This window comes from Triticum aestivum, chromosome 4D (assembly GCF_018294505.1).
Source record: "Triticum aestivum cultivar Chinese Spring chromosome 4D, IWGSC CS RefSeq v2.1, whole genome shotgun sequence".
In the NCBI taxonomy this organism is placed as follows: Eukaryota; Viridiplantae; Streptophyta; class Magnoliopsida; order Poales; family Poaceae; genus Triticum; species Triticum aestivum.
The window spans coordinates 314764898-314778586 of NC_057805.1; the positions used below are offsets into that span (position 1 = coordinate 314764898).

General features: G+C 46.9%; 1 protein-coding gene across 1 annotated transcript; it reads right to left on the reverse strand.

The window, feature by feature from the left end:
- Nucleotides 1-8729: 8729 nt before the first annotated feature.
- LOC123097640 (ABC transporter I family member 20) lies at nucleotides 8730-12366 on the reverse strand. Its single transcript, XM_044519433.1, has 7 exons — nucleotides 12065-12366; nucleotides 11828-11961; nucleotides 11537-11656; nucleotides 9637-9732; nucleotides 9385-9537; nucleotides 9227-9304; nucleotides 8730-9142 (listed from the first exon to the last, which is right to left on the reverse strand). Exons 1-7 carry the CDS (start codon nucleotides 12213-12215, stop codon nucleotides 8939-8941), a joined length of 936 nt encoding a protein of 311 aa, XP_044375368.1. The 5' UTR covers nucleotides 12216-12366; the 3' UTR covers nucleotides 8730-8938.
- Nucleotides 12367-13689: the final 1323 nt, after the last annotated feature.

Sequence of the window (13689 nt, forward strand, 5' to 3'; positions counted from 1 at the left end):
CCATCATGTGGTGCGAGCTTCGCTTTGCGGTGTTCAACCGCAAGGTTCCCATCTATGGACCTTATCTGTTTCTGTTGATCTCGAAGACGTGGGAGAAGCTATTCCCTCAGGATGAGTTTTTGGCCCCTGACTGGATTCGTCATGACCCCATCAGACTCCGCATCAAGCCCCAGTGGGCTAACACTACTACACGTGCTGAGGCAGCGGCTGCTAAGATGGCTGTTGATGAGGAAGAGATTGAGGAGGAGGATGCAGATGAGGACAGCTCTGCTGGGTATGCCCCTCCTTCCACTGAGCCCTCATGGGCTAAGAAGCTGAAGGCCAAGATGAAGGCCTTGTTTTGCATGCAGGCAAAGGGGCAGTACCGGACTCACGTTGCCTCCAAGGAGAGTCGCCGCCGCGACAAGAAGATCATGAGGGTGTTTGGAGAGGAAGTTTCTGGCGGCTCCGAGGAGCACATCACTCCAGAGGCCGAGTGGATGGCCAAACAAGGCTACAAGTGGACCGATTCTGAGGAGGAGCCCATCCCAGCTGCCGAGTCCGACAAAGAGCGTGCGAGTGACTACTCCGCTTGGGCCACCACTTGTGTTGTAGGTGTCCTCTCTGCCTTTTTGGCGTCTCGATGCCAAAGGGGGAGAGAGTGTAGGGATTTGCGAGTCGTGTGTCGTGTTTGGTTTGTTTGCCTTCTCGTTTGAACCTCGTTTGCTTTGGTTTGGTTTGCGCTTGTGAGACTTATCTATCATATGGTGTAAGACATATGCACTCTATCGTACCTTATTGAGCTTATGTTTCCTTGTGCTATTTATATTTTGCTCATATTTACTATCTTGCATAGTGTTAGCCTTGTTGTTGCAAGATATGCCTTGTCTATAAAATATAGGGGGAGTGTTGATCCTAGTATGTGTGTCGTGCAGTCCAAAGCACTTGTCTAGATAGCACACATCTAGGGGGAGCCCGTCGATATTTTATAGACGTGGGGTTTGCTCATGCTCTATGCTATCTCCTTTTGTGCAAATCCCGTATTGTCATCAATCCACCAAAAGGGGGGAGATTGTAAGGGCATATTTATCGCTAAGGTGTTTTGGTGATTGATGACAATGCTTTTGCGGACTAATCGTGTGCCTTGAGTATTTCAGACATTTCATCACTGGGCACAAGACGGTTTGGTGCCCCTCGAAGACTATTGGAGACGACGTTTCTCTACGTTTCTTTTTGGTGGATTTGACTCGTAGGAAAGTCGTACTATTAAGAGGGGGTCCGCTTTGGAAAGGTTTGGGTGGAATCATCACGTACACGTCTACTCCTTTTGCACCTCCTTTCCTTTGGCACTTTGGAGCATCCTCTGTTTTTCACGTCTATGCAACTTGTCTTGGTTGCTGAGCTTGGGCATGCGGTAGTACTGCTCCTAGGAGCAGTAGTACCGCAGGCCCTTGCGGTAGTACCGGACCATGGTGCGGTAGTACCGCAAGAGCCCACGGTAGTACCGCTCTTCAGGAGATGTAGTACCGTGGCCCCCATGCCAAGTGCTGCTGCGCAGCAGTAGTAGGGGCGGATGTAAATTTTTACATCCGCGCCCTACGCGGCAGTACCGCGCCCGGTGCACGGTAGTACCGTGCGTCCTGGCCTGGCTCAGCCGCCGCGCGGTAGTACCGCTCTGCGTGTTGTACTACCGTGTCGGGTTTTTGCATTGACTCCAACTCAGCGGAAGTTGCCATAGATGTATTTTATATGTCTGTGCCTTCCCAAAATCTGGAACTTCCCTGCCTTCCAGTAGTACCGCAAGGTGGTGTGGTAGTACCGCGCAAGCGGTTCTACCGCCCTCCGCTTCAGTGCGTTTGGGCGATCCAGGTTTGTGCTGCTCGGGCGGTAGTACCGCGGGGCCCTGCGGTAGTACCGCATGCCCTTGCGGTAGTACCGCGATCCTGGCGCGGTAGTACCGTGATGTGCAGGCTGGGTTGGTGGATAACGGTTGGATTTGTCCCTCCACTATATAAGGGGTGTCTTCATCCCCGAGTTGACTACCTCTTCCAACCCTAAGCTCCATTGTTGCTCCAAGCTCCATTTTCACCCGATCTCTCTCCCTAGCCAATCAAACTTGTTGATTTTCTAGGGATTGGTTGAGAAGGCTCCGATCTACACTTCCACCAAGAGAAATTTGATTCCCCCCACTAATCCCTTGCGTATCTTGTTACTCTTGGGTGTTTGAGCACCCTAGACGGTTGAGGTCACCGCGGAGCCATAGTACATTGTGGTGAAGCTTCGTGGTGTCGTTGGGAGCCTCCAATTAAGTTGTGGAGATTGCCCCAACCTTGTTTGTAAAGGTCCGGTCACCGCCTCCAAGGGCACCAATAGTGGAATCACGGCATCTCGCATTGTGTGAGGGCGTGAGGAGAATATGGTGGCCCTAGTGGCTTCTTGGGGAGCATTGTGCCTCCACACCACTCCAACGGAGACGTACTTCCCCTCAAAAGGAAGGAACTTCGGTAACACATCCTTGTCTTCACCGGCTCCACTCTTGGTTATCTTGTGCCTTTACTTGTGCAAGCTTATTTGTGTTATATCCCTTGCTTGCTTGTGTGCTTGTTGTTGTTGCATCATATAGGTTGCTCACCTAGTTGCATATCTAGACAACCTACTTTGATGCAAAGTTTAATTTGGTAAAGAAAAGCTAAAAATTGTTAGTTTCCTATTCACCCCCCCCCCCTCTAGTCAACTATATCAATCCTTTCAGATGTGAACTAGATTATTGACTCTAGTAAACCCTTTGGGTGTTGGTCACATGGCGATGTGAACTGTGGGTGTTAATCACATGACAATGTGAACTATTGGTGTTAAATCACATGGATGTGAACTAGATTATTGACTCTAATGCAAGTGGGAGACTGGAGGAAATATGCCCTAGAGGCAATAATAAAGTTGTTACTTTATATTTCCTTATATCATGATAAATGTTTATTATTAGGTTCCGCTATTGGTTATTGACCGGAGAGGTGTCTCGGTCATGTCTACATAGTTCTCGAACTCGTAGGGTCCGCACGCTTAACGTTCGATGACGATTTAGTATTATATGAGTTATGTGATTTGGTGACCGAATGTTGTTCCTAGTCTCGGATAAGATCACGGACATGACGAGGAGTCTCGAAATGGTCGAGAGGTAAAGATTGATATATATATATATAGGACAATGGTATTCGGACAGCGGAAGTGTTCTGGAGGGTACCTGGTACTTATCGGGTCACCGGAAAGGAGTTTCAGACACCCCCGGCAAAGATATGGGCCTTATGGGCCAAGTGAGGGGACACACTAGCCCTGGTGCGCCCCTATAGAGGCCAGCCCTATGAGGAAGAGAAGGAAAGAGGGGAGGGCAAGGAAAGAGTGGATTATGATTCCTACTTCCTTCCCTCCCCCCTCTTTCCTTCCACCTCGGTTATATATGGCAGGGGGCGCGCGGCTTGGGAGGGACTCCAAGTAGGATTCCTCCTACTTGGGTGCCTCCTATGGCTGCTCCTCCCTCCCTCCCACCTATATATATGAGGAGGGGGGCGCCTAGCACACAACAAACAAGTGCCTAGCCGTGTGTGGCGCCCCCCTCCACAGTTTACACCCTCGGTCATTTCTTCGTAGTGCTTAGGCGAAGCCCTGCGAGGATCACTACACCGTCACCGTCACCCATGTCGTCGTGCTGACAGAACTCATCTACTACCTCGGCGTCTTGCTGGATCAAGAAGGCGAGGGACGTCACCAAGCTGAACGTGTGCAGAACTCGGAGGTGCCGTGCGTTTGGTACTTGATCGGTCAGAGCTAGAAGAAGTTCGACTACATCAACCGCGTTGTCAAACACTTCCGCTTTCGGTCTATGAGGGTACGTAGCCACACTCTCCCCCTCTCATTGCTATGCATCTCTTAGATAGATCTTGCGTGAGGGTAGGAATTTTTTTGAAACTGCATGCTCCGTTTCCCAACAGGGCCAAAGCTGTGAGTCTAAGGATCAATGGTAACAAGGGACAATGGGGACACGATGTTTACCCAGGTTCGGGCCCTCTTAAAGGAGGTAAAACCCTACATCCTGCTTGATTGTATTCGATGAGTATAAGGGTTACAGGACTTGATCTACCTCGAGATCGTAATGGCTAAACCCTAGCTGTCTAGCCTATGATTATTCTGATGCCCTCTACGGACTAACCCCTACGGTTTATATACACACCGGAGGGGCCTAGGGTTATAAAAAGTCGGTTCACAGAGGAAAGGAGTATTACACCCGGACACCAAACTTGTCGTTCTATGCACATAGGTGTCCTACCCGGACACGAGAGGTGGTCTTCTGCTTTGTCTCCATGACCCATCAGCCCAGCCCATGTGGGATAGGCCGGACACCTGAGGACCCCCGAATCTAGGACTCCCACAGCCACCCGAAACAATTTTTCCGCCACCGCAAGTCTCTGTTCTTCTGCGATCCCATCTAGAGGCCTTTTCCGGTACTCTGTTGGAGGGGGGATCGATCATGGAGGGCTTCTACATCAACCTTGCTGCCCTACCGATGATGTGTGAGTAGTTCACCACAGACCTACGGGTCCATAGCTAGTAGCTAGATGACTTCTTCTCTCTATTTGATCTTCAATACCATGTCCTCCTCAATCTTCTTGAAGTTCTATCCAATGTAATCTTCTTTTGCGGCGTGTTTGTTGGGATCCGATGAATTGTGGGTTTATGACAGATTATTCATTGAAAGTAATTGAGTCTTTTATGAACTTTTATTATCCATGATTATGATAGCTTTGTATTTCTCTCTGATCTATCCATTTGGCCAACTAGATTGATTTATCTTTAGTAGGAAAGGTGTTTTGTAATGGTTTCAATCTTGCGGTGTCCTCACCTCGTGACAGAAGGGGTAGAGAGACACATATTTGTAATGTTGTCATTAACGATAAATGACGGGGTTTAATCATATTGCTTGAGTTTACTTTGTCTACATCATGTCATCTTGCTTAAAATGTTACTATGTTTATGATGAATTTAATACCATAGATGCATGCTAGATAGCGTTAGATTGGTCAAGTAATAGTAGTAGATGCAGGCAAGAGTCGGTCTACTTGTCACGGATGTGGTGCCTATATATGTGCTCATTGCCATGAATAACGTCATAACTGTGCACTTTTCTATCAATTGCCCAACAGTAATTTGTCTATCCACCGTATGTTATTGTTTCGATAGAGGAGCCTCTAGTGAAAACTATGGCCCCCGGGTCTATCTTAATCATATTACTAAAACCAAAAATACCTTGCTGCAATTTATTTACTTTTTATCTATCTGACACTATCAGAATTAATCCTTGCAAGTAACGAGTTCAAGGGGATTGATAACCCTCTTGCCCGCGTTGAGTGCAAATATTTGCTTTTGTGTCTGTAGGTGTTGTTGACGAGAATTTGCGTGGTTCTTCTATTGGTTCGATAACCTTGGTTCTCACTCAGGGAAATACTTATCCGCTACTATATTGTTTCACCTTCCTCTTCGGGGGAAATCCCAACGCAGCTCACAAGTAGCATGTGCCAGCGGCCGAAACACAGGGTGGCACTTACCAACAAGCGTTGCTTGGCCGCATCAGACCTTCTGCCTGGAGAATCCCGCCGATGGCCGACGTTGGGTTGGGCGCCGCTCAACCACTGTAGGCTACCCGGGGCACGTCGGTGGCCGTGCCGATATTAAATGCCTTGGAGACGTTGAGCGGATACACACAGGCTGCGCCGGTGGTGGTTGTGGCGCAACCAGCCGCAGAGGATCCGCACTTGCTGGAGAGGCCACAATCTGCTTTGGTCCCGGGACCCACGGCGAGGCATGGCATGGCATGGCTGTGCTGCCAGCTGGCCCTAGAAGCACACATGACTTTGGCGATCGCAGTTGCATTGATCCAAGAGCTGGTGGTGGAACACCAAATCCTGTCCCAACGGCGAACACAGGGCAATCCATGGTTCTCCAAGAAGTAGGCTGATACGTCTCCAACGTATCTATAATTTTTTATTGTTCCATGCTATTATATTATCTGTTTTGGATGTTTAATGGGCTTTAATATACCTTTTTATATTATTTTTGGGACTAACCTATTAACCGAAGGCCCAGTGCAATTTGCTGTTTTTTTGCCTATTTCAGTGTTTCGTAGAAAAGGAATATCAAACGGAATAAAACCTTCGCGAGGATCTTTTTTGGAACAAACGCAATCCAGGAGACTTGGAGTGGACGTCAAGGAAGCAACGAGGCGGCCACGAGGTAGGAGGGCACGCCCAGTGGGGGTAGGCGCGCCCCCACCCTCGTGGGCCCCTCGTAGCTCCACCGACCTACTTCTTTCGCCTATATATACTCTTATACCCTGAAAACATCGAGGGGAGCCACGAAACCACTTTTCCACCGCCGCAACCTTCTGTACCCGTGAGATCCCATCTTGGGGCCTTTTCCGGCGATCTGCCGGAGGGGGATTCGATCACGGAGGGCTTCTACATCAACATCATAGCCTCTCCAATGATCCGTGAGTAGTTTACCACCGACCTTCGGGTCCATAGTTATTAGCTAGATGGCTTCTTCTCTCTCTTTGGATCTCAATACAAAATTCTCCTCGATCTTCTTGGAGATCTATTCGATGTAATACTTTTTGCGGTGTGTTTGCCGAGATCCGATGAATTGTGGGTTTATGAACTTGATTATCTATGAATATTATTTGATTCTTCTCTGAATTCTTATATGCATGATTTGATATCTTTGCAAGTCTCTTCGAATTATCGATTTAGTTTGGCCTACTAGATTGATCTTTCTTGCAATGGGAGAAGTGCTTAGCTTTGGGTTCAATCTTGCGGTGACCTTTCCCAGTGACAGCAGGGGCAGCAAGGCACGTATTGTATTGTTGCCATCGAGGATAAAAAGATGGGGTTTATATCATATTGCTTGAGTTTATCCCTCTACATCATGTCATCTTGCCTAATGCGTTACTCCGTTCTTATGAACTTAATACTCTAGATGCATGTTGGATAGCGGTCGATGTGTGGAGTAATAGTAGTAGATGCAGAATCGTTTCGGTCTACTTGACACGGACGTGATGCCTATATTCATGATCATTGCCTTAGATATCTTCATAACTATGCGCTTTTCTATCAATTGCTCGGCAGTAATTTGTTCACCCACCGTAATATATGCTATCTTGAGAGAAGCCACTAGTGAAACCTATGGCCCCCGGGTCTACTTTACATCATATAAGTTTCCAATCTACAATTCTAGTTTACTATTTATTTTGCAATCTTTACTTTCCAATCTATACAACAAAAATACCAAAAATATTTATCTTATTATCTTTATCAGATCTCACTTTTGCAAGTGGCCGTGAAGGGATTGACAACCCCTTTATCGCGTTGATTGCAAGGTTCTTGATTGTTTGTGCAGGTACTAGGCGTGTGTAGTCTCCTACTGGATCGATACCTTGGTTCTCAAAAACTGAGGGAAATACTTACGCTACTTTGCTGCATCACCCTTTCCTCTTCAAGCGAAAACCAATGCATGCTCAAGAGGTAGCATGGGCCTGGATAAAGCGACTGACACAACTACCCTGGAAGCATTTGCGGATCTCAAGGTTCCCACTAATAGGCGCCTGGTTGTCGCCACTTTGGTTATGAGCGCAGAGACCAGATCCGAGCCGCCCGTTGTGTCCCCAAGCGAAGCCATTCAAATTGTGGCCTTGGTGAATACGCTAATTACTGCTGGGGGCGCGGATGACGACGCGCGGGAGGAGGAGGACCAACATGTAGTCTATATAACGTGATGATTATCAAGTTGCAACATCGAGTGAATCAATGAATTGACCAACATATAGAGTAACAAGAAGCAAAACTTACGATCTACATGGTTGACGAGCTTGATTGCTACATTGTCTCCACTCGTGCAATCGCACCGCAAAACTTCATGACAGACTACTATATGTTAGCGACTTCGCATTGCATTCATGGATGATGTGCGCGAAGTTCTTTTGCTCATGAAACGAAGCATGTCCTTTTTGCCAAAAGGCCGAGTCCCCTTGCCTCATGCCTACAAAGTCTGCAGATACGGCCAACCACACATCGCACAACAACTCATCATCGATTACCGAGTACCCTGCCATCATGCTTACTTTAGAAAACAAGAAGTTCAACAACAAAAAGCTCAATGGCATTTGATCGAACACCTGTCGGGCATGGTGTCCGCCATGGACGACGTCGGCAGGGGAGCGGAGGGTACCTAGCTGTGAAGGGATATTGGATGGACGGTGACGTAGTCCAAGGCGGGCAGGCACGTGTGTGGACGCTGCGGACGTCCGAAGATGCCTGAGCGACGACTGAGAGGTACAACGGCGATGTCGGAGGAGGAGGGTGCAAATGAAAGCAAAGGGGGAGCATGGGTGGAGTGGAAGAAAAGTTGACCAAGAAGGGGGGTTTGAGTAGGCCCGGGTGTCGGAATCCTACATGTTGACTATCTGGACTGCCGCGAGTTTCCTTCCAGTTTGCGAGTAAACGGACAGGCTGACACATCGACAGACCGATGTGGGAAGGCAAACTGAATGCAGACAACTCAGTCCGGACGGTTTGAGGTCAGCGTTGGAGTTTTTTTTTTTTTGAGGTGAAGTCAACGTTGGAGATGCTGCCCTTAGGCTGCAAATTAATAAGGAGAGACCAACCCTACTGTATGTCAAGTCAAGTGACTAAAATAGAGACATAATATATGCAGAAAAAAATCAAACAATAATAATCGACGCCCAGTACCATAGATTCAGAGTACATTGTCGTATACATGCAGCAGGCGTGCATGATTTGTCAAATTTTCTGTTCCTTTTGTGCAAGAATGTTGCTGTTACCGCCAAAATCCCTCAAGTGTGGTGCTATAGGACTGTTATTCATCATCTCAAGAACCAAAGTGCAGTGTGGGATTACTACCGAAGAACACTGTTTGAACTGAAAGAAAAGTTCTCTTCCCCGGCTATCGTCGAAGTGAGCCTTCCTGCTGCCCACCCGTTGTTCACTACTCTGCTCCCCTCAATGACCTTGTCGAATGCCGGGAGGCCTTTCTCCTTCCGCTCCTTTCTCTTCCTCCTGTCTTCGTCCCTCTCTTTCCTCAGCCAGCGCTCTACTGTTCTCTGAAATGCAAATGGACCAAAATCTGATGAGCATTCTTGATGTGCTAATTAAAGCATATTTTTGTTCACATTGATGCTACTTACCATGAGCGATAACTGGCTCATTTCTTTCACCTTTTCTAATGGCAGCGCTAGTTGCAACTTCCCATGAGCAACATATACCTGAAATCGAATGGCGCCAATAGGTGTTAATAGTTTGCATGAATTTCATGATCTTGTAAAGTATGAGTGAGGGAACCCACAATGTGAGTTGGCCAGTCATCCAGGCCATCGAAGATATGTGTGGCATAGATAATTGTTGCACCTTGTTCCGCACATTCCTTCTTTAGATATGTCAACAGATTTGCTCTTGCCAACACATCAAGATCAACTGTTATCTCATCAAGAAGAAGAACCTGCATTGCATTTTTACTTTCTTATGAAAATCTTGTTGTGTGCACACAAAGTTGAGAACTTGATTGATCCTTTTGGTGACAAAGCAAGGCAAAACAAACCTTGAATGGCTTGAGAAGTCCCATGCAAATCTGGACTCTTCTCCTCTGACCATCTGATGCCTTGTGCATCCGCCAGGTAAGGTCAACATCCAAAATCTGCAACATGAAAAGTTTAATAATGTAGGACATGAGAGTAAGTGTAATGGTTTATGATTAGGACAAACAAACGAAATGTTATGCCCTAGTTGCTTACATAATTTAAGTGTAAGAGCATCTCCAATGGCAAACCTAAAATTTGGCACCCCATTTGTCCGCAGAAACGTCCGGACATTGTCTTCCCCTCCAACGGTGTTCCCCGATTTATCCCCAAATTGTTTGGACATATGCGTCTGGGGTAGGCCGGGCATGGCGGACATGTCCGGACAGCCCCATTTCCTCCCCATATATGGGCTTGGTCTGGCAAGGTCCGGACAGTCTGTACATACAGGGCAGGTTCGGGGAGGCCCTTTGGGAGGGTGCTTCTGTGTCCGGACTGTTCGCCCGGACATATGGGGGAGGTTTGAGGAGTGCCCTTGGAGTTGCTCTAAGAATAGTACGTATGTCCTAGCTCCTAATTTATACTCCCTCCGTCCGAAAAAGCTTATCCCTCAAATAGATGTATCTAGCATCAAGTTAGTGCTAGATACATCCATTTGAAGGACAAGCATGGGACAAGTTTTTTCGGACGGAGGGAGTAGATCATACGACCAACATACAAAATGCTATGTCCTGGTTCCTAATTTATAGATCAATGATTTACATGGGTAGAGTAACACAAGTACTTTCCCCGAGAAACATAACACACAGACTTGATTTTTTTAATCTCTTCTTGTTGTTCTATCTGCAAATTCGAAGTTGCAGACCTGTTCTTTTAAATCTCGAAAGGATCTTCCAAACAATTGGTGTTCCTCAAAGGTATTCTTATACCAGCATACCATTACACAAGGTACAGGGGCGCCACATAGTCCCAACCGGGTGGATTGGATTTATTTTTTGAGTGGAAGTCCTGGTTAGCTTATTATTTTTACAGGCACGGTGTATGTATATGTATGGCACCAGCGAGCCATTCGCTAGAAGCTAGTACACCTACAGGTTCACATCTTGAATTTTAATCTTTTCTGAACACCCTTTCAATCACAGAGACAGAGTCTAGCTTACTGAGACTACCCACAGTGGGAGTAACATAGGTGGTAACATCACATATATCTAGATAAAATGGATGATGTGGCAAGCAATTAATGAAGAAAGAGAGGCATGTGCTAACATAGCTAGTTACTAGTAGTATGAGTAACATCACACATACCAAGACAAGATGAGTCTATAACCTAATAAATGAAGTGTTGCATGACACCATACATATGTTACTCCCACTATAGAGGTAGTAACATAGACTAGTAACATATGCATGTTACTAGTCTAAGTTACTCCCCACGGTGGCTAGGCTGAGCCTGGTGAACTGGCGATGACTAGCTCTATTGCACACTACAATCCCTGTAGGATAACAGTCGTATAGTACCTCACGGCACATGCTTTAACTGAATTGTCAGGCACTTGGAATGTTCTTTAATATACAGCTAGCTAAAATAGTTTATATGCCATTGGCTGTAAGTGGCTAGAGTATGCAAGTATGACCATGACAAACGGGAGATTTCTGGATACAATTTGATTGTTGCGGAAGCACTAGTTCAGGCAACAGATAATTCTAAGTCCTCATGTATGGAACATACCCATTTCCACATAGTCCGGCAAAAGGGTTGACAAATAAGTAACCAGTATAGAATATTGATGCATGAAAGCAAAGAAGCTCAAATAGCAAACTTCAGTTCTGTGGACATGGTATCATTAAATTTGACAAGTAAGTTCCCCAGGGAAAATGTGATTTACAGATAAATTTGTATTGGTAATTTTGGGGTGAACTTGCCTTGATAAGCTCATCTCTTCTCTGAGGATCAACGCCAGTGACACCAAATAGCATCTTCTCTGCCGAAATGTCCATCTGTATATTCACCTGGTAGCCTGCAAAGGCAACATCGCGCCTCCACTGCGTCCATTCGGGGGAATTTACAAAATTAAATTCATCGGAAGATGGTTACTGGCAAAGTTCGCGCACGCCTTGACCAATGTCTAGCCTCACAATTGCACAACACAGTCTCGAAAAAGGAAAACAATTGCACAACGGACGAGGAATGAAATTCTCAAATTGCATGCCCACCTCGCCGCCAAGGTAGCAGAGGTCTCCGGAGGAGGTAAGCGCCGTGTCGTGGAAGGCCGACCTTCCCAGGACCCGAACCATGCTCGGATCCACCATGTGCTTCCCGCCTAGTATCTTCAGTATCGTTGTCTTGCCTGCTCCCCGCACCCACCCAAATCAAAGCCCGCAAACAGGACGACAGAAACGAGACGAACCGACGAGGGAGAGAGGGGCAGTTTCAGAGGGACCAAGAGCTACCTGCGCCGTTGGAGCCGACGAGAAGGCAGCGCTGACCGGCTTCGAGGGAGAAGCAGACGTCCTCGATGAGGGGCGGTGCTCCGGGCGGCGGCTTGCCGTCGATTCCCGGGTAGGTGAAGGTGAGATTCCTGATCTCCACCGTTGGCGCCATGGTGCGCGGCTGCCCGCCGTGGCCGGAGGGGGAGTCAGAGGCGGAGCTCGGAGCTCTGAGTTTCGGCTCGTGGACAGGACAGGAGAAGCGTAGCGGGCCAACGTGTTGAAAGTTTGCGAGGCTCCGGTTGGTGAGATTGTTGGGCCGCGGTAGGTGGCTGGCCCGGTAGAGACAGCTTTTAATTCGGGAACCCAAGGACAGCACAGGGCCACGTCTCGGTTTTGGAGCCCCAGAATTGGCCACCGACGGCAACGGCATAGCTATCTGGCGAACGTTCGCTGGGGCGTCAGATTCCAGCGAACGCCCCAAAGCCATCCGATCTGGATCACAGATTTCGCAACAAAAAACGTAAATTAAATAAACTGACATGGTAGTTTTGTAAAGTGCACCCCCACCACAAAAACTGACACCCCGAACGTTCGCAGTTGCCATCCCTGTTGGCGATTGTTTGCCAGGGATTTGCGTCCTTTCAAAAAGGGTACCCTCCCCTCAAAAAACAATAATAAAAAAGAATACCCCTCGCAAAAGGTTAGAAAATGCCCGTGTGAGTACGCGTTGTTGGCTTGGTTTGTGATATAAATAAAAAAATAAAATGTTGGAACGCTTCTATGTTTCATTTCCTCATTAGCAGAATCAACAATATAACAAAGCAAACCTCCGAAGTTGATCATAAAGTGGCATGAGAGAAGCAATATGATGCTAAATAAAACTGCATGTCTTGTCCACATTGGAATTTATGTCAATGTCAACACCATGAAAGTAGAACAAAACATAAAATTATAATGTCTAATTAACCATAGGTTCGCCTTGTATTGGTGGATCTTTTACTTGTGCTCCCAAAGGCATAAAACCATTATACATGATTACTTTAGTCACAAAATTGACACTATGCTCAAGAAATGGTGGTGAAATTTTACGTCAATCCCCTATGTCATCAACATATAGTATAAGAAATGCAGTCGCACTTGAGGGGTCGAGAATATAGATCTAGAGGGAAGTGAATAGACACTAGCAAGGTAAAAGGTCCAGTTTTTAATTTTCTTGAATCTTAGGGCGATTTTAGCACATGTTAAGTGGCAACCAATACAATCTACACATGCATATCTAGAGTATGGGCAGCCGGTAGTAAACAACATGCAAGCGCAAGAAAGTAAAGGGGTAGAGTTCAGAAGATCAAACACAATGAAAACACAGTGATTTCTTGGCGTGGTTCCGATACGTGGTGCTATCGTACGTCCACATTGATGGAGATTTCAAGCCATGGAGGATAAAGACCATGCGGGTCCATGGAGGGCTCCACCTACGAAGGGTCCATGAAGAGTAGCCGTGTCTATGTCATCATGACTTCCGCCCACGAAGGACTAGACTCACTCGGGGTAGATCTGTTGAGGAACGTAGAATTTCAAAAAAAAATTCCTACGATCACACAAGATCTATCTAGGAGAAGTATAGCAACGAGCGGGGAGAGTGTGTC